Source organism: Tupaia chinensis, unplaced genomic scaffold (genome assembly GCF_000334495.1).
Source record: "Tupaia chinensis unplaced genomic scaffold, TupChi_1.0 Scaffold140534_1, whole genome shotgun sequence".
Taxonomy (NCBI): domain Eukaryota; kingdom Metazoa; phylum Chordata; class Mammalia; order Scandentia; family Tupaiidae; genus Tupaia; species Tupaia belangeri.
The window spans coordinates 818,019-838,096 of NW_006200409.1; the positions used below are offsets into that span (position 1 = coordinate 818,019).

The 20,078-nt window shown below is 39.9% G+C and overlaps 1 protein-coding gene across 1 annotated transcript in view; it reads right to left on the minus strand.

Moving 5' to 3' along the window:
* PLEKHS1 (pleckstrin homology domain containing S1) overlaps nt 1–6,515 on the minus strand; it is a 22,301-nt gene extending 15,786 nt beyond the window's left edge. Inside the window, exons 1-4 of the mRNA XM_006162765.3 lie at nt 6,488–6,515; nt 2,456–2,544; nt 2,250–2,356; nt 955–1,089 (exon numbers count right to left, since the gene is read on the minus strand). Coding sequence (XP_006162827.1) covers nt 955–1,089; nt 2,250–2,356; nt 2,456–2,544; nt 6,488–6,515 — 359 coding nt within the window. The remainder of the gene's footprint in view (nt 1–954; nt 1,090–2,249; nt 2,357–2,455; nt 2,545–6,487) is intronic.
* Nucleotides 6,516–20,078: the final 13,563 nt, after the last annotated feature.

Genomic DNA, 20,078 nt, shown 5'->3' on the forward strand with positions numbered 1-20,078 from the left:
CAAAAACCTCTCCAAAAAAAAAAAAAAAAGGAAAAGAAAACAAAACCCAAAGACCCCTTCACAGGTGAATGTGGTCCTCCCCTCATATATGTAGCTTATGCAGTTGTCGTCTATTGGGTTCTTTTACTTAGTATGCATCTGGGGTGACAGTGACTGTTACGGTTGAATTGTGTCCCCCAAAATTCATATGTATCAGTTCTAAATCCCAGTACCTCAGAATGTGACCTTACTTGGAACTAGGGTCATTACAGATGAAATTAGTTAAGATGAAGTCATACTGGAGTAGGAGCGCTTCTAATCCAATAAGACCGATGTCCTTATTAAAAGGGGAAATTTGGGCCTGGATATGTACACAGGGAGAAGACCATGTGAAGACTAGAGTCCTTCTGAGAAAGTACAAGGAGTAGGAGAAAAGCTTGGAGTAGATCCTTCCCCAGAGAACTTCGAAGGGATCTTGGCCCTGCCCGTACCTTGGTTTTGAGCCACTACCCTCCAGAACAGGAAGACTATAATTTCCCATTGTCTAAGCCATACAGTTTGTAGTATTTCATGGTAGCAGCCCTAGTAAATTAATATAGTGACCTTGCAAGGTATTTTAACCAATAATAAAGATTCCAAGGACTGGAAGGCGCTGTGGTGGTTAAAGGCACTGGACTCTCACATGGCCGACTGCGGTTTGAGTCCTGGACCTGGTGGCTTGCTTTCTTACTTTCTCTCTCTCTCTCTCCTCTCTCTCTCTCTCTCATTCTCACTCTCACTATATCCCTCTCTGGTCAAATTAAAATAAATGCATAAATGGATAAATAAAATTAAATAAAAATAATTTTTAAAAATTCCAAAACTGACACTTGATGTTGTGGCCATGGGTTTTTGCTCAATGCATGTTTATTGCTTTGCAATGTTTTCTGGTTTTGTTTTGCACATAGGAGACACTGTGTGTCCCTGTAGGCTCACCTGTCATGGCTAATGAGGAAGTACTCCCTGTTGGCAGTTCTGATGGACATCACCTCCTCAGGGTGGCATCTAAACATCCTCTGCACAGATTGCATCTTTTCCTGGCTGCTTATGCCAATTTCCACACTGGAGTATCTGTTAGATACAGACACAAAGTACTAAACCAACGTAAGTACAAAGGGAGGAAGAAAACAGATTAATATTTTACATTAGAATTCAAATTGAACAAAACTTTAGAAGTGCTTGGTCCCTGTTTTGAAGATTGTCCAATAATGTTAGAAAATAAGTTTGGACTTTGGATCTGATCTATCGTAAATTGAAAATATTATGTTTAGCATGAAATTTAATTCAAAAGTAATTTGAATTAAATTCTATTTCCGTATTTAGTAATTTATTTCTATTTCAGTTGGATTCTTGAGTCCACAGATCATTGTGTTTTCCAATTTTTTTGGTACATAATTTCTAAAAGAGAAGACAAAAAAAGCCAGTCTAAATATTGTTTTAGTTCATCTTGGCTTTATGAAATGGTAATGTTGGGACCAGTAGATGACATAATGGTTACATCACTGGACTCCCACATAGTCTACTGTGGTTCAAGTCCCGGACCCGGTGGCTTAAAAACTCATGCTGGACACATGTGCATGCATGCCCAAGATCCTGGGAGGAGAATGGAGAAGGGATTTTGGAGTGGCCATTCCCCGTGTGTGTGTGTGGGTGATTTCTCACTTTCTCTCTGTCTCTGTGTCTCTCCTATAAGCACACATGCCTTATAGCAAAAATCCTCTCTTAAAAAAAAAATAGAAATGGTAATGTTGTTTCCTCCTCATCTACAAATTCAATGAATTAAAGCCCTTCTTTTTTTTTAAGAATTATTTTATTTAACTTTATTTATTATTATTATCATTATTATTTTCTAGTTTGATCAGAGAGACACAGAGAGAGAGAGAGGAAGTGAGAAAGCAAGCCACCAGGTCAGAGACTTGAACCGTGGTCGGCCATGTGGGGGTCCAGCGCCTTTTACCACCATGCCGCTTGCCAGCCCCAGAATTTAAGCCCTTCTTAACTGAATGCTTATTTATCAGATATTGAGAAGCTATAATATACAATATGAAATAAATATTTAACTCTCTTTAAGTCAAACTGTTCATTATTGTCATTCTTCTTCACTCACAAATATTAAAATAAACTTGAAGTTCTTGATTCTTCCAGTCAATTATTTAAATTGCAATTTGCATGTAACTTGATAGTTTGAGTTTAGAATGTTGTTATAAACGTTTTCTTGCATGGATACATACCTATTGATTTCAATTGAACCTCTCTGATGATGATCTTTGTAATAGGAAAGACTAAATCCTTTCTCCCCATTCTTTGATAGGATAAAAAACCGCTTTTTCCAAGAGCCCTGAAAAAAACAAAACGTTTTGCATCTCAGAAAAAGAAAGAACTTTAAAAAATGCTCATGAACTGGTGGGAGGCTTGTTAAACCATAGTGAATACTTACCACAGAGAAGAAAAGCTGAGGAGGTGGTGATTTAATAAAGTAATCTTGTTTGCAGACTTCATTTTCATAATAAAATGTAAATTGTTTGCCTAATAAAAGAAAGTGAACAGAATGTAGTTTGTTCCCCCATAAATTTCCGAAAAGAACTGCTTCAATTGGAAAACACTGATTATCTCCGGAAGCGCTGCAAATTATTCAGTTAGAGAAAAGAACATCTATAATAGCCCAAGAAAACAAAGCACACGTGTGTGATTCTTATTCCTCCACAGCTGGGGCCTTGATTCGGAAGATGTTTAGAAGCATCTTAATTCAGCTTGCATCTGTCTGTGTGGCTCTCTGCATCTGAAGTATGCCCTTGGCTCTCTACATGTGACCAAAGGTTTGTCTCAGTTCTCTTTGTAGGAGCAAAGATAATTCAGCGTTGCCCTTTGATTTAATAAACGAATGCAAAACTATCTGCTACGAAAACTGAAGTGGCAACAGGGGGTTTTTGAAGAAGAGTGAGGAGGAGCAGGAAGAGTTGCTGTAGAAGTTAGGGAGGGAGGGGAGATCTCACCAGAACTACTGGATACTAGCATAATGGTCCCAAGGACTGTACTGCCGAATTCCAATCCTGTCTTTACTTAATAAAGAAGCTCCAATTCCTTAGTAAAGGCTTTCTTTTCCAAAACCAAGAACAAACTAGACCAATAGCCTGGATGTAAAAGTAAGACCGACCTCTTTTTTTTTTTTTTTTTTCTCCTTAAGAAAAAATACCTTTAATAACATGAACTGTGTTCCTTTTCCTTTTCTTCTTTTTTTTAAATCCATGATAGGCATGTGCATGTGCTTGTGTGTATGTGTGAGTGTGTGTGTGTGTGTGTGTGTGTGTGTGAAAGCGAGAGAGAGAAGACCCTTGACAGAGTCTTATCATGCCACAATCCCCCTTCCCCAGCCCTCCAGCTCGTGAGGACCTTAGACATCCGTGCACCCCCTGTGTATTTCAGGTCGCCAGGGTCAGGGATCAGAGCCACTGTTAGCCATGTGGCTGCTAGTCTCAGTTCAAATGCTACGTGCTGTGCCAACAGGCTGAGCCACTAACTGTGCTTTGCTAAATAATGAAAGTGGTTCATCTAGCTTGTAGACATTTTGGAAAAAAAAATTTAAAAATCAAAACTGCCTATAATATTTCAACATTTATAGAGAAAGCAGTCCATGTTTTGAGCATCTCTTTATTTTACCACTTCTGTCACCTCATTTTTTTCTTTTATCTTCTTTTTTTTAGTTGTCAGAGGGCACTTACATTCACCAGAGACAGAAAAAGAGAGAGAGAAAAATGGAGAAAGCACTCCCCCATGGGGGCATAGTGACCCTGAAATGTCTTCTCCTTCAGTTCTCTATCCCGTTGGGGTTTAGGACATGTGCACATGCCTCGCATGTTTTTTAAGTCACCGGGGCTCTGATTTGAACCATGGTGGGCTGTGTGAGATGGCTCTCTTGAACACTAGACTACAGAGACAGCCACCACCTCCTGTTCCACCGCAAATGGTTTTGCTTTTGTCTGCTAAGCCAAAGGCAATACCTGCAGTCCCCTTCAAGTATTCAAGAGTCACCAGTGTCAGCACATGAGCATATTGACATTACCTGAGACCAGGAAAAGAACCATTAGAAAAGATTAAACAGTATTCAGAGAACACACAGGGTCAGAAAAAGTGCCTGTTTCCTCTAGACTGTTTCCAGACTGGAAAAACTGATAATTTACAGAGATTAGACAGATCAGGAAGACCTTGCTTTAGTAATGAGTAATAACTAGCCCTAGGTTGAAGGCTGCTCCAAATCCACCTAGCAAATCATAAGTGTAGGTCTTAAAAGCATCAAGTTGCGGGACCAGCAGTTAGTATAATGGCTATGTTGCTGAACTCCCATGTAGTCGACTGCGGTTCGCGTCCCAGACCCAGTGGCTTAAAAAAAACTCACGCCGGGCGCGTGTGCATGCGTGCCCAAGATCCCGAGAGGAGAATGGAGGAGAAGGGATTGCGGCGTAGCCATCCCCCCTGGGAGGTGATTTCTTGCTTTTTATCTCTCTGTCTCTCTCTGTCTGTCTGGCAAGTGCACGCGCCCTATCACAAAAACCTCTCAAAAAAAAACCCAAAAAACAAAAACAAAACAAAAACAGAAAACAAAAAAAAAACAAAAGCATCAAGTTGTTTCTAAGAAACTCAACAGCCAGAAAATCCTGCATTCCCTTTGGCAAACAAAAATAAAACCACCTGATAGATAGTTCAGTACTTATTTCATATTGTGTGTCATAGTTGATAAATCTTTAATAAGTATTTGGCTAAGAAGGACTTTGATTCATTTAATTTATAAATGAGAGGAAGCAGGTGACATTACCATTTTATAAAGTCAAGATGAATTTTTAAATAATATTGAGATCAGTAAAAGAAGTCAGAAAGAGAGTGTAAACTCTATGATTTCCTTTATGTAAAGCTCTAATAAATACAAACTCAGAGCAACAGAAAGCAGAGCAGTGGGGATAGGTTGGAGGGACGAATTACAAACAGGTGTGAGAAAACATGAACGTGATGGATGTGTTCACTATCTTGTTGTAGTGATGGTTTCCAGGTGTCATAAATGCCATATACATATATATATGTCTCATATGCAAAAGCCTATCAACTTTCATAGAAATCATACGTTTCTGCAGTTTATTGTATGTCAATGACCAATCTAAAGTGCCAATCTGATGACGCTACTTCCATACTTGAAACGCTTCAAGGTTTGCCTGTCGTCCAGGGTCAAGGTCTCTATAACAGGGCACTACCTTTCTGCAGCTCCGTCCTCTATTCTCTTTCTCCTACCTATGACATTTTCCTCTGACACATTTACCTCCGAACACTTCCTTGTTTTTGCTCATGCCATCCTTTCTGCTAAGACATGCTCTCTTTTCCAGTCTTAAAAACAAACAAACAAAACAAAAACAAAAGCAAAAATATACTTATTAAGACCAGGAGATGGCATAATGGTTATATCACTAGATTCCCACATGGTCGACTGCAGTTCGAGTCCTGGACCCAGTGGCTTGAAATTCACATCAGGTGTATGTGCGTGCATGCCCAAAATCTAGAAAATAGAATGAAGAGAATGGATTTTGGTGTGGCTATCCCCCCCTGGAGGGTGAGTTCTAGCTTTTTATCTCTCTGTCTCTCCAGGAGCACTCATGCCCTGTAGCAAAAATCTTTCTTAAAAACAAAAACAAAAACAACCCCTACTCATCCTAAAGGGTCTCGTTCAAATGCCTTCTCCATAAAACTCCCGTGGAGTACTGCAACTGCTTATGGCTTTTTCTTCTTCACATTCCATGGCATTTCGTATTGATTTCATGGTTCCTACCGTAGCCTGATTATATGTGTTGATAGTAATACAACTACTTGCACATATTTATCTTAACCCAATGAGATTGTAAAACCCTTAAGGGCAATAACTCTTATTAACTAATCTATATCCCCTGCAATATGAAGCACAGAGACTAACTAGTAATAAGTCTTTTGTAAATATTTTTAAGTTCAATTGATAATTCGATTTCTAAATTACTTTATTCCAAACTCAGCTCTTCTAGCGATTCACCTACGATGAGGAATGTAACATGAGCAAGGATGTTTGAATTACAGGCCTTGAGCTACTCTTTATAATAATCCCTGAGAACAATTTAGACAGTTTCTCTGAGTGAGAATTTTATGTCAAATTAAGGAACTATGCTCTAGTCTTTGGTGGGCTGTAGTTTGTTATTAGTACCGTCTCTAAGCAACGAATGAAACATTTGGCCCACGAAAATCAGAAAATGCTAAATTTCTAGACAGGTTAGCTCTTACAAAATAATTAACGGAATCTAACAGTTCCTGCTACATTTTGCAAACCAAGAATCATCATCCAAGAAGGCCACCGGTTATCCCCACTAAGACAAAATTTTTTCTGTATCTTGGTTAGCTTGATGGGAACCATAATTTTTGATAAAAAGATTTTTCCCTTATGACATGATGACCCTTAAGTTACCTGGACTCTTCTGAGGTTTGGGTTCCATTATGGCTGCCTGTCCTCACCTGTCAAAAAGAAAAGTTGTGTTAGTTCTCAAACAACGGTGTGCTTCATTGATTAGTTTCTGAATCATTGAGTATTAAGATGGTGCTCACACAATTTTTTTTGGGGGGGGAGAGATTTTTCCATAGGGCATGTGCGCTCGCCAGAAAGACAGAGAGACAGAGGGACAGAAAGCAAGAAATCACCCCCCTGGGGGATGGCCACGCTGCAATCCTTTCTCCTCCATTCTCCTCTTGGAATCTTGGGCACACACACACACACACACACACACAGGCCCGGCTTGAGTTTAAGCTACTGGGTCCGGGCCTCGAACTCCAATCAACTACTTGAGAGTCCAGCGGCATAGCCATTAAGCTAACTGCTGGTCCCAGTGGTCACAAATATTGATGATATGGGTTAAGAGGCTTCCTCTTTCCATTCTTTCTTAATATCTTCCTCCATGCCCCTGAGGCCGATGGCAGCCACAGAAAGGAGGGGGTGTCCCAGCAGCCTGAGCTCACTGAGTGGGTGGCTCTACGGATGTGTTATGATGGAAAGAGCTGCCTTCCCTGGACTTTCTCTGTTTCTGCATCATAAGGAGAGGGCAGGATAAAGGGCAGGGCATCATGAATCAAAAAGTCAGAGAAAGTGTTGCTGATCAGGAAAAGTACACAATAAGTCCTTTTCCATGCCAGGAACTTGCTTTTTCCAGAGGGAAACTTGAGAGCAAGGAGTCGGACACCCCTGTTCTTCAACGGCATCCGTCACCTGAGTTGCCCGTTCTCAAGACGGACATGGTGAAAATGACCACAAGTGGTGAAGCACTAACAAAGTCCGTACCCTACCCATTTCTAATCTCATCTATATGAGGTATAGTTATAACAAGCTCCATCTGCCTGCGCCAAACAGACCTTAAATCCCTAATCGCATACTCTTCCGTCAGCCGTATAGCCCTTGTCATTGCGGCCATCATAATTCAGACATTCTCAAATGGACACGGTGAAAATGACCAAAAGGGGTGAAGTCCTTTTCTGCACAGCTGCCGACTGTATCTTGACCAACCTGGGGATCTAACAGGAGAGGACTCCCAGAGGGAAACAGCTGCAGGGCCTTTGAGATCTTTGACACCAGGCATGTGCTGGTGACCGACTTTTACCTCAAATTAGTAAAGCTTTCCAAATAGAAGGCCCTGAGGAAGGAGGTGCCAGGGGAGCACAGGTAAAACGGGGTGGAGGTAGCAGGCCCTGTACCAACCAGATGACAGGTGTGAGTCCTCCCTCTTTTATTTATTTATTTATTTGCTATAGGGTGCGTGTGCTCGCCAGAAAGAGTGAGACAGAGAGACACAAAGCGAGAAATCCCCCCCCAGTGGGGATGGCAATGCCACAATCTCTTCTCCTCTCAGGATCTTGGGCACACACGCACACACATCCGGCATGAGTTTAAGCCACTGGGTCCAGGACTTGAACCGCGGTCAACTACATGGGAGTCCAGTGACATAGCCATTACATTAACTGCTGGTCCCAGTCCTCCCCTCTTGATTTCTACCTTCTTCAGCATAACTTACACTCATCAATTCCTTGTAAGGTACAAAGGACTCACAGCAATTCTTTAGTCATGTATTTATTATTATTGTTTAAATATAGGATCTTGCTGTGTTGTGATCCTCTTGCCTCAGTCTCCCAGCTGGGATGATAGGAGCCTTTTTTACTTTTATATTTTCTTTTCCCCCAGACAGGGTCTTGCTATGTTGCCCAAGCCAGCCTCAAGCTCATGATCCCCCTGCCTCAGCAATCCCCTAGTCACTAAGGTATAGGCTCATTCCACCATATCTGGCCTTTGGGTTGGTCTGGGAATCAAATCTTAGCTGCCATGGCTGGATCTAGTCATATATATATATATATATCTGAAATGAATGTCATAAGATTCACACAAATTGTACTTTTGATGGTTTATCAGCAGTGTGTAGGAGCTATTTGGAAAAGGGAGCTTTCTTATAACTTGAAATCACACCTACTTGATCTAGGGAAAGGTTTTCTCTCTTGAGTATTCCTATGTAAGAACCATAGTTATTATTTGAAAACAAACAAACAAACCAAAAGAACCCAGCAACCTTTCTTGAGCTTCTTAAGACATATGCTGAAGAACTGTTGCTCTGGGCCAGCAGACGGCCTGGAGGTTAAAATGGTTAGATCCCACATGGCCTCCTGTACCGGTTAAGCCCTAACCTGACAGCTTGAAAGTCACGATGGGGGTGTGTGCAAATATACCCAAAATCCCAAGAGGAAAATGGAGGAGAAGGGATTGTGGTACATTCATTCTCTCTGGGGGGCGGGGCGTTTCTTTGTTACTTGCCCTCTCTTTTTCTGTCTGTCTCCAGTGAGTGCATACACTCTACAGCAAAACTTGGGGAAAAATAAAAAATAAAAAAGAACTAGTGCCCTTAGCTCTCACCTGCTGTAGTGGACACACTCAATACTGTGCAGGGAGCCATATGCCTGGGAAAGATGCCAAGCAATCAAGGCCAGAGTCATTTGTTCCGTGGAAAAAGACAGAAAGCACAAGGCAGAGAACTATAACTTCCTTAGATCCTTGCCCACCCCCAAAAGCATGGACAGTATAAAAGAAAAATTACTCCTGAGATTTTGTATCAAGTCCATGAGATTCTTTCCATTTTAAGGATTTCATTGCTTAAGGAAAATTGGGGCAAATATATATGTATGCTCTCTCTCTCGCTCACTCTCTCTCTCTATATATATATATATTAAAACAATACTATAAACCTTATATTATTTTTATAATGATACAATACCCATTTACACAGAAGAAGGAAACAGTTATCAGAGATACTAATCAATTTTCATTTGATTACATAATTAAAGAGGTAGATCCCGAATTCCGACTCAAGAGTTAGTTTTTCCTACTTTGTTCTTCCTCCTATTAAGAAAGAAGAATGAAATCTTTTCATAGTTTTGTTTGCTTTCTTGTCATTGCCCCAAGCAAAGAAACAAAGAAAGAAACAAACAAACAAAACCCTTTCTGATTTAGCTCTTTGATCTCATTGAGGAGCTTGTCCCCACAATCATTGCCTAACCGGTTCATTATAATGTCATTTGGGATTCAATGAATCTGATACCAGGCAGCCCTATTTCCCTCTGACCACATAGCCTAAGAAACTTATGAATACAAAGTCCATAACAATAATATAGCTCAATTGCAAAATTTCAATGTTGCATTTGCTCAACTGCAAAAAATCTTCCAGATCGCTACAGCCTTGAAAATCCAAACCAGTCACATCAGGTAGTACTTACTGGCAACCAGAAGGTCGCTGTTCTAGTTCTCAGGAAACAGCCCTGTCTGTGGGTCTTCTGAACTCCCTTCTGCTCGCCACTGTTCTAGTTCTCAGGAAAGTGCCCTGCCTGTGGGTCTTCTGAACTCCCTTCTGCTCGCCCTGGGCTCCAGTGCCAGAGTAAGCATTAAGTACCAGCTCTGTTGTAGGAAGTTACCAAATTACACATTTGGGCAGATTTTATCCTCACCTTCAATTGAAATGGAAGCTGGTGCCCCAGGGAAAATCCTGGGCTTTCATTCTTCTTGTGGCTTGGCACCAGAACTGTCTGTGGTGTTCTAGCTGTCTAGCACCTAAAAATGAAACCAAACAATTAAAAAAAATTCTGCCAGACTTTGGACCATAGTCACAATAACTTATTGAGGACAATGCCAACCTAGCTTTGACCTTCTGCAGTGACTGTTATTGAAATAATTCCTTTGCTTCCCACCCATGTTCTCCTGGGGAGGATAGGAAGGATTTCTTTGTACCAAATGAAGAAACAGAAGCCTGGCTTCTCCAACACATTCGTATATACCGATGTTTCCAGGAAAAGCTGTTTGTTCATTCATTACAGAGGTGTTGATATCAAAAGGGTGGTATTAGGCATGCTCTCCTGCACAGCTACCCAACAACTCTTAAAAATAAGCAGACTGCTTGAATGGCCATCCTTAGACCTGCTGAGTGATATCTGGCCACCAAAGGACCTTAGTTCTATTTTCATTTGTATTACAAATTGTTAGTGGAGAAGAGAAAGCACTAGTGAATTTTATCCTGCTAGGTCACCTTTAAGAGTAAAAGCACCAGGGACCAGAAGATGGCATAAATTTTACATCACTGGGCTCCCATGTAGTCAACTGTGGTTTGAGTCCAGGATCCAGCAGCTTAAAACTCACACTGGTCATGTGTGTGTGTGTGTGTGTGTGTGTGTGTGTGTGTGTGTGTGCATGTCCAAAATCCCAAGACAAGAATGGAGGAGAAGGGATTGAAGTGTGGCTGTTTCTCCTCAAGGGGTGATTTCTCACTCTCTGTCTCTCTGGCGAGCACACACACCCTATAGCAAAAATCTCTCTAAAGAAAAAAAAAAAAGAATGAAAAGCACTGTACATAATTTCAATTTTTATTATCCTTAGGAGAGTAACTAGTTTTGAATCTGCCCTGCCATGTATTCCTTGTGGGATCTTAGTGAATTACTTCAGTTCTCTGAGTTTGTTTCCTCATCTGCAAAAAGGGATTGGATTATACTGACTTCACACGATGAGTTTAAAAATTAGTAAGATTTCACATATAAAAAGCATCCAGCATTCAACATAGGTTATTTCTCTGCATTTCTGCTTTGCACCTCCTGATACTGTACATACTATTGGTTTCTTGTTTTTAGTAAACCTAGTTGAACCTCAAGCATGCAGAAATGATTGATTTAGTGTTTACTTCCAGCACAGACTGATTTTGCTTGATTTAGCAGAAACAATTTCTTGTAATGTATTTCCTGGACATTTCTTCAGGCTAACTTTGAACTATTTTGAAAATATTCTTTTGTAGCATTACAATTGATCTTTAACCAGCTATTACTATAATAGCTATACCTCTAAGTAGCTAAAAAAAAAAAAAAAAAGCCCAGAAAACAACAATAAAAACACTTGTACTGATCTCTGCTTCTTAGGAACTGTTAAGCCATCATCATAATACAGTGACTTAGCCAAAAAGAAAAAATAGGAAAATTAAGACTTGTGGTCCTTTGGAAAGGATAATATAAAACAGACGGCTGACTATCCATCTGTTTGTCCATTCATTCATTCACTCACTCATATATCAAACTTACCTTATTTCAGGCTTTTTTTGTCTTGTTCTCCTAATAGTTTTAGAAGACTCTTGGTTAAAGCAGCTCAGTATGTCTTACAATTGCCCAGGAAAGTTATTTATACTGTAGAGCAACCTATAACATAAAAACTGGAAAACAGGGACCAGCAGTTGGTGTAATGGCTATGTTGCTGGACTCCCATGTAGTTGACCGCAGTTTGAGTCCTGGACCTGGTGGCTTAAATTCACACTAGGCGCATGTGCGTGCATGCCTAAGATCCCGACAGGAGAATAGAGGAGAAGGAACTGTGGTGTGGCCATCCCCCCTGGGGAGTGATTTCTCGCTTTCTGTCTCTCTGTGTCTCTCTGTCTTTCTGGTGAGCACATTTGCCCTATAGCAAAAACCTCTAAAAAAAAAAAAAAAAAAAAAAACCAAAAACCCAAAACTGGAAAGCAAACAAAAATTAGTACACACCAAAGGCTAAACTTGTGAAACAGAAACATACCTTTGAAATGCAAACATAGTTTTCCTTACTGTCTCCAGTGACCTGTAAAGAAGGTATTACTCAAATACCTGTTGCAAATAAGCAACCACCTATTCATTTGAAATGTTACATGAGTTATTCCAGGACTTTGCAAATTGTACTTTATTATCCTGAAAGGGCTCTTAGTTCTGCTACCTCTTCACCAAAACACAACTAAACTACATGACAATAGCTAATATTTATTGGAATTTTAATTTTGCGTAGAATCTCTCAGCTAATCCCAAAGATTTTGTAAGATAGGTAGTATTCCTTAAATCTTAAAAGGAAGAACCAAATTTAGAAGGAATAGATAACTCTAAATGTCATGTAGCCAGTACATGGCTGATAGAAATCAAACTCTGGTTTGTCTTGACTCTGAAGGTTTCATGAGCTCGTTGGTACTCTGTCTTGTATGAGTCCTGGACTGTGACTGGACGCCGGGCTCTTGGTCTGCTTTACTACTGACTGTGTGACTTTGCATTGGTTGGGTGTCAGATCTCTAGCCTCATAATCTCATTTTTATCCCTTTCTCAAAGAGTTCTACCAATTCTTCTTTGACTATGATTACGCCCTTAAATCAAAGCGCTTAACAATGTGCAGGCTGCTTTACTGCATGGTGCATTCTCATTGTTTGAGAAGATAGTAAATATGTCCTAGTAGATGCCTCCAGGGAAGGAGTTAAATCAATCACATTACTTCAGGGCATTCTTGCTGTACCTAGTCTCTGCAATAAAGAATTCAAGAGAAGCAAAAAAAAGAAAGCTGGACACAGAAAAAAATATGAATAGTAATAGGTGCCTTTTAAATTGTGATAAAATGATACCAGAACAAAATCTATTTTGTCACCTGTTTGGTGATTGTTTGAATCAAATTATTTCTAAAGAGGAAGGAACTATAATATAAAACATTTTATATGATTTCGTGTGCCTATTTCATGACTAAATTTGGAAAATGCTATACAGTTAAGATTGCTTTTGGTTGCAAGTAAAAAAAAAGACACTCAATAATGGTTTATAATTTATTTGGCACATAGCATGCAAAATGTCTGAAGTAAAGCAGTTTCAGAGTAGTCTGATGACTCAGTGATGTTAGAACACCATGCTTATGTCTGTAATTTTCTTAGCCTTTACCATATGGTTATAAGTTGGCTGCTATAAACGCCATGTTTTCTCAAACAGCAAGAAAGGGTTGGGGGAAAAAATCTCTATCTATCTTCCACTCCAGGGAAGAAAATTTTTGCTATGGGGCCTGAAGAAGACCCCCCTCTCTTACATCTGATTGGGTTGGTGATTTGTCACATCAAGATCAGTCATGGGGTAGAGGAAAAGCGATGTTATTGGCTTAGACCAATCATGCTTCTTTTCCTTGCCATCTGAACAAAACTGAAGTTCCATTAAGTAGGGAAATAGAGAGCAGCTGTTGCAGATACCACTTAGCTTTCACTTCTTTCTCAAAGAACTCTCGGGACCTGCAGATAGCATAATAATTATGTCACTGGACTCCCACGTAGTTGACTGCAGTCCAAGTCCTGGACCCAGTGGCTTAAAATTCACGCCAGGCATGCTTGCATGTGTGCCCAAAATCCCGAGGGAAGACTGGAGGAGAAAGGATTGTGGCATGGCCATCTCCCCTGGTGGTGTGTGTGGGGGGGTGGTTTCTCACTTTTGGTCTCTCTGTCTCTCTCTGTTTCTCCAGCAAGCACATGTGCCCAATAACAATAATCTCTCTCTCCCCCTCAAAAAAAAGAACTCTTAATCTTGGTCTCTGCACTATAGACACTTTGACCTTTATACATACTGTTCCTTTCTCTGGTTCACTCTTCTCCCATCTGTTCACCTAGCTAAGTACTACTCATGTATCAGACTTCATTCAATCAACACTTCTCAGCGATTCCTTCTTCTCCCCCAGACAAAACCAAATTTGCTTATGAGACATAACACAGTGCCATGTTAACTTCAGAACAGTTTGCCGTTTGAATTTTATATTAATTTGCATTCACTATTTGATTAATGTCTGTCTCTTCCTTCACCAGATTGTGTAGCCCAGTAGAATTAGTACTATATCTGTTTCTGCTGATCATTGAATCCCCAGTAGCTAGATTAAATGCCTATATCATGTTTTTTATTTTTTTTGTGTGTGTGTTTGTGTGTGTGTGTGTGTGCCTACTATATTCCACATGTTATATTATGGATAAATAGATAAGTGAGATGAGCATCTTTTGAAAGCTTGTAAATTGGCCAGGAAGATCAAGAGTCAATTAATTCTAATACTCCAGTGAAATATGCTTCTATTTCACTTTTGTTCCTCATTCCCCTGGCTACACTGTGGATCTGTAAGAACCCATATCTATATGACCTTTGATAACTACTATTTCGTTGTCCCTCTCTCCAACTGCAAACTGTCTTCCTTCTACCCTTTTTATTTCCTCATTTCAACAAACCTATTCTTTAGCTTCTCTAAGACTCCAAGGTTCTGAACCCATTCTCATTTTTTCAACATGTCTACTGTGCTCAATGAACTTGTCTAGCTGAAACGGCCATTCTCTTAATCTTTTGCCTAGGTGGGCTTTGCACAAAGATAATCACTGGTGGAATTATCCTAGGACTGCCCGTCTGTTGGACTACTAGTGATCCATAGAAGAGCTTTACACAATGAGCTTTTCTCAGAATAGACAATGGCAGCTAGCTGAACCTTGTTGAAATTCTGTCTTCCCCTTGCTTCTGAAATGCACTACTCATCTGATTCTCTTCCACGCTGACCTATTTTCTCTGTCTTGTTGACTTGTTTCTCCTCTACCTGTACAGAATCTTTACTTTTCGAACCCCCCTGAGTTTTTCCCTTAGATATTTTCTCATTTTGTATTTCTCATTGTTGACAGTATTGCAGGTCTATTACAGTTGGTGACTATGAATTTGGCAAAGTTCCTATCAGCCAGATATATAACTTGCTATACTGGCATTCAGTTGTTCAGAAGCAGAACTGGGGGAGCCAGGAGGTGGTGCTTATTTAGGTTAGCATTTTTGCTAGGGAGATGTCACAGGAAGTGTTGTAGTTCATTTTCTGCTGCTATAACAGAATACCTGAGACTGGATAATTTATAGTGACATAAATCTATTTGGCTTATGGTTCTGGAGGATGAGAAGTCCAAGATTGAGAAGTTGTATTTAGGAAGGACTTTCTTACTGCATCATCCCATGGCGGAAGGTGGAAAGGGCAAGAGAGAGTGAGACCAAGATGATGGGTCCTTAATAAGGACTCTATTCATATGATAGCCAACTCCTGCAATAATACCATTAATTAATTTTTGATGACAGAGCCCTCATGACCTAACCACCTCTAAAAACTGTTGCATTAGGGATTAAGTTTCCAATACATAAACTTTGATAAATACATCCAAACTGTAGCAGAAAGATAAAAGAGCAAGGGAGTTTAGGATATTAGCAAAAGAGTGCTCAGAATGATAAGCCATGGGATCAGAGAAGGATATAAAAGACATAGAGGAGAGAGCAGGAGGGAAAGATTCTGATGAGATAAAAGATTGATGGTATCAGCTGACTAGAAGGGTAAGAAGTAGTGCATGAAGAAAATATGTTTGATTGCATGATCTTAAAAGTAGAACTTCAGGGAGCAGGTGACTGAGCTGTGTAGTATAGAAGGTCATTGGTGATAAGGAGGTCAAGTAACTGAGGAAGAGATATTTTTGTCATCCATTTGAATGTCCAATTTATGGAACAAAATCTTTTTGAAGTTCTCTGAAGTTTTTTGAAACAAAGAAACAGAAGAAAGGTAACTATCTCTACCCACCTCTCTCAATACACAAACCCAACAGTATCCATTTTTGTGCTCAGAGCCATTTCTAAAATCCAAAATGGGCATAGATGCCAAAGGAAAACCCTTAGATCCACAGAAGACTGAAGTCAAAATCCTCTTTATTTAAAAACAAAGAAAAAACCAAAACAACACTTGGATTAAGTTTTGGGGGTTAAGACTATATTCAAATTGTAGCAGAAAGATAAAAGAGCAAGGGAGTTTAGGATATTAACAAGATACTATAAAAAAGACATATATATATATATGATGGAAGGTGGCCCAAAGTTTTTGAATTGGGGAGACAGTCAACAAAACAACCTCTGGGACCAGGGAAGAGATAACAGCAGCTTCCTCTTTTTTCTTCCCTTCCTTTTCTGTTGTTGCCTTGAACCTTAATATTACCAGCCTCGTTGGCACTAAGCCAAGGGAGAGGGCTGAGAGGATAAGGGTGACAATGCAGTTCACAATAGTAAAGAGGGAGGGAAAAGTGGAGTAGAAAGGAGACATCCCATATGGAGGTCCCATGTAGTTGCCTCTTTCCCGTAAGATCATTAATTCTGTAGGTTGTGCTGCAACTACTGGTACCTATGTTTCCTAGATCTCATATTGGTTGATAACAGGCTTCTGTGCTGCTCTGGGTCTCAAAGTGGCCCAATTTATTTATTCTTCAACTTTTATCATAACAGAAGTAACTTTCTTTTGTTTTGGGGACTTGAAGAAGAAAGCGCATTCCATATGGATTTTATATAAATTGTGAATTTGGGGAATCAAGCAAAGACCATAAAAATCAGACTACCCACCCATTCCACTTAGCATCATGTTGTACTCTTCTGACTGTTTTCTTTTTCCTCCTGAGAGGTGTATATATTTTTAAATGTTTAATCCTTTTCACCTCCTATTTAAGCTGAAGCCTTAAGTTAATAAGAACAAGTCTTTTTTTGTTTCAGTATTTATTAGTGCCAATTGCATAACAGGTACTGTTGGGAATTTAAAAGAGAGACTGAAATACCTTTGTGTTAGTCCATTATTGCATAGCTTATAGACATAGCTGAGACTGGGTGAATTTGAGATAGGAGTTAGACCCACTTATAGGTAGATGGGGTAAGGGCCCCAAAAGGACGTCACTGTGTTGTTCCTCTATGGTCTGATTAGTATACAATATACACCCCTTTTACACATCTCTAAAGAATTTATGACTCCTTGCTGATAAAGCATGAGATAGGGATATTGAGCACACAGACAGGGTAAAGACCCAGTGGTTAAATTTTCACAGCCCAAAGTTGGCTGCATTGAGACTCAAGGGTAACAGTTTCTATATTCTTTGGTAATTTTTTCTAACAAAATGTACAGAATGCTATGGTCTGCTGACTTCAGGAAGAAAAGGATAATAAATTTCTCAGACTACCATGCAACTGTTTTTTAAAGCCCACTTCCTTGTCAGAAAGCCAGCCATTGCTCAGACTGCTCACCTCCAGCTCCTCTTCAGCAACCCATTTGGATTCTCTTCTAATACATTAGAAGATTTTTCTCCTTCCATAATAAACTCCACTTTACTCTCCTCTCTGTGTCCGCACCTCTAATTCTTTGTAAGCACAGGATAAGAACTAGCACAAGAATTGGGTCTGATCACCCAGCACTCATGCATCGTATTTGGTGCTATGACTTGGATAGCTTCTAACTTTATGGGGAGGTAAGAAAAGGGGACTCATAATTTTTTCTGGGACTCTCTTGTCCCTAGAAATGGACTTTATCTCTTTTGTGGTTTTATTTCCTTTCTGAAATCTTAACTGTCCTGTGAGAAGGTGAATGTTGTTGGGAAAATTGATGGTGCATGACCAGAGCTACTTTCTGGTGCATTCTGAAGGTCCTAAGAATCTGAAGCCATCCCCCATGGCTGTGTGTGTGTTGGAGCAGATTCCTCTCTTCTTCCTTTTGACTTTCTCTCATCCTCTGATAAAGTAATGATCCTCCTCAGCTAACAATTGGTCTTTGTAACTGATGACTCTAAGCCAGGACAGGTCCACAAATGTGCTCTTTTCTATCACGTTAGGATGCAAAATCTCTCCAGTAGATTTCCGTTTTTTTTCTCATTTAATTTTAGATAGATACCAGTCTCACTCTCTGTTTTAAAAAGACTTGAAGGAACTCTCTCTTCCTCTACATGTAATTGTTGCAACTTAGTCCAACAAGAATGTGTAAGAGACATTCAAATCCCCCTTTCCAGCTCTTTTCCCCCAGTCTTAGTGTCTCACTAGGAACCCCAGTCATATATGCTAGTTATGAAGAAACATTTATTCAGTTGCAGCTTTCTCTGATCCCAGGACAAATTAGTGACTTATAAGAATTTTACAAATTGGGGACCAGCAGTTAGCATAATGGCTATGTCGCTGGACTCCCACATAGTCGACCGTGGTTCGAGTCCTGGACCCGGTGGCTTAAACTCACGCCGGGCACGTGTGCGTGCATGCCCAAGATCCCAAGAGGAGAATGGAGGAGAAGGGATTGTGGCATGGTCATCCCCCCTGGGGGGGGCGATTTCTTGCTTTCTGTCTCTCTGTCTGGCGAGTGCACGTGCCCTATAGCAAAATCCTTTCAAAAAAAAAAAAAAAGAAAGAAAGAAAAAAGAAAAAAAAAGAATTTTACAAATTATAAATTAAACCAGAAGGGTTGTGCTTATACCACAAACCATTCCACAATAAATTCTGCTGTCCATGCTTTAAGGGCTGTCAGAGATGACTTTGAAACCCATATTTTATATTCTCTCCAGGATCTAACAATCTCACTCCACATAGCCACTGGCAGTCCAACATTATTTTATACAAATCTGAAGTGAGCTCTTCAGTGTAGGGCCAAATTGGGGATGAATAATAAGCTTTTTTGAATTTGGAGGGGCTTATGGGGAAAGCATCGTAATAGGTTATTTTCCTGTCCCTCCGGGAGAACTACAGGAATGGATAGCCATTTTTATTTGCCCAATTGGATCCTATATGGGATTGAACTCAGTTGGAATTTAGGTCCATCCAAAGCTTGCAGTCCAAGCAGGGGCAGCAGTCTCTAGTAACAAACGTGCTGACACTGCAGAACATTTTGCTTAGAGAGCACGCTGGTGGCCATTTTCTTGTGTAGATCTGGCCAAAATGTGGGAGGGTTAAAGCAAAGTGGGGGGAGATGATGAACTACACACCTGATCTTTGACACTCATAGCCCTGGGGTTTTTATTTCTTATTCTGCAGCTAGGTCTGGTTGAGTTGTGTGGATTGGACAAGTGGCTAATTCAGCCTATTTTGATGCCACCCACATACTTCTAGGCAGTAGATCGGGTCTGACTTATCTGGTGTCTCCTGTACAGGGATGAGATGAAAAGGATGAATTTTGTTTCCTCTTTGTTTTTGTAGATAGGAAATACCCCTTCCAACACCTCTGGCAGTGGACTGACTCCCTTGGACTGCACTCTAAAATATTGGAATTCCTTTGACCCACAAACATAAAGAAAAAAAAAAAGACACCTAATTCTCTTTTGTACTTGGATATGACCACCAAAATAAAATATTAACTATAATACTATACGGCAATTAGATTCTTTGTAAATGCCTGGGAAAATGAAGAAAGAACCCATACATACAGTGTTTTTACTTGTTGAGAGAGATGGATATCCTTTGTTCCATCTTAACTCATGCTTCTTCTCCACTGACTCAAATCCTGCCGGGCTCCCCAGGTTCATTTAAGCCTAAGAACTCCCATCCTGCTAGCTCCTTGGGAACTGTTCCACCTAGTCCTCCTCTATATCGAATTTTACCTGTCTATCCACAAGCCCTAAGGACTACTCCCCTATAACTAGTCCTTTAACTGAGTTTTGAAAAAGAAAATTCAATCTTATACAAATTTGCAATCCCTTTTCCCCTCACTGAGCTTAAACAAATTAAAACTGATTTGGGTAATTGTTTTTCTTTCTTTTCTTTCTTTCTTTCTTTCTTTCTTTCTTTTTTTCTTTCTTTCTTTCTTTCTTTCTTTCTTTCTTTCTTTCTTTCTTTCTTTCTTTCTTTCTTCTTTCTTTCTTTCTTTCTTTCTTTCTTTCTTTCTTTCTTTCTTTCTTTCTTTCTTTCTT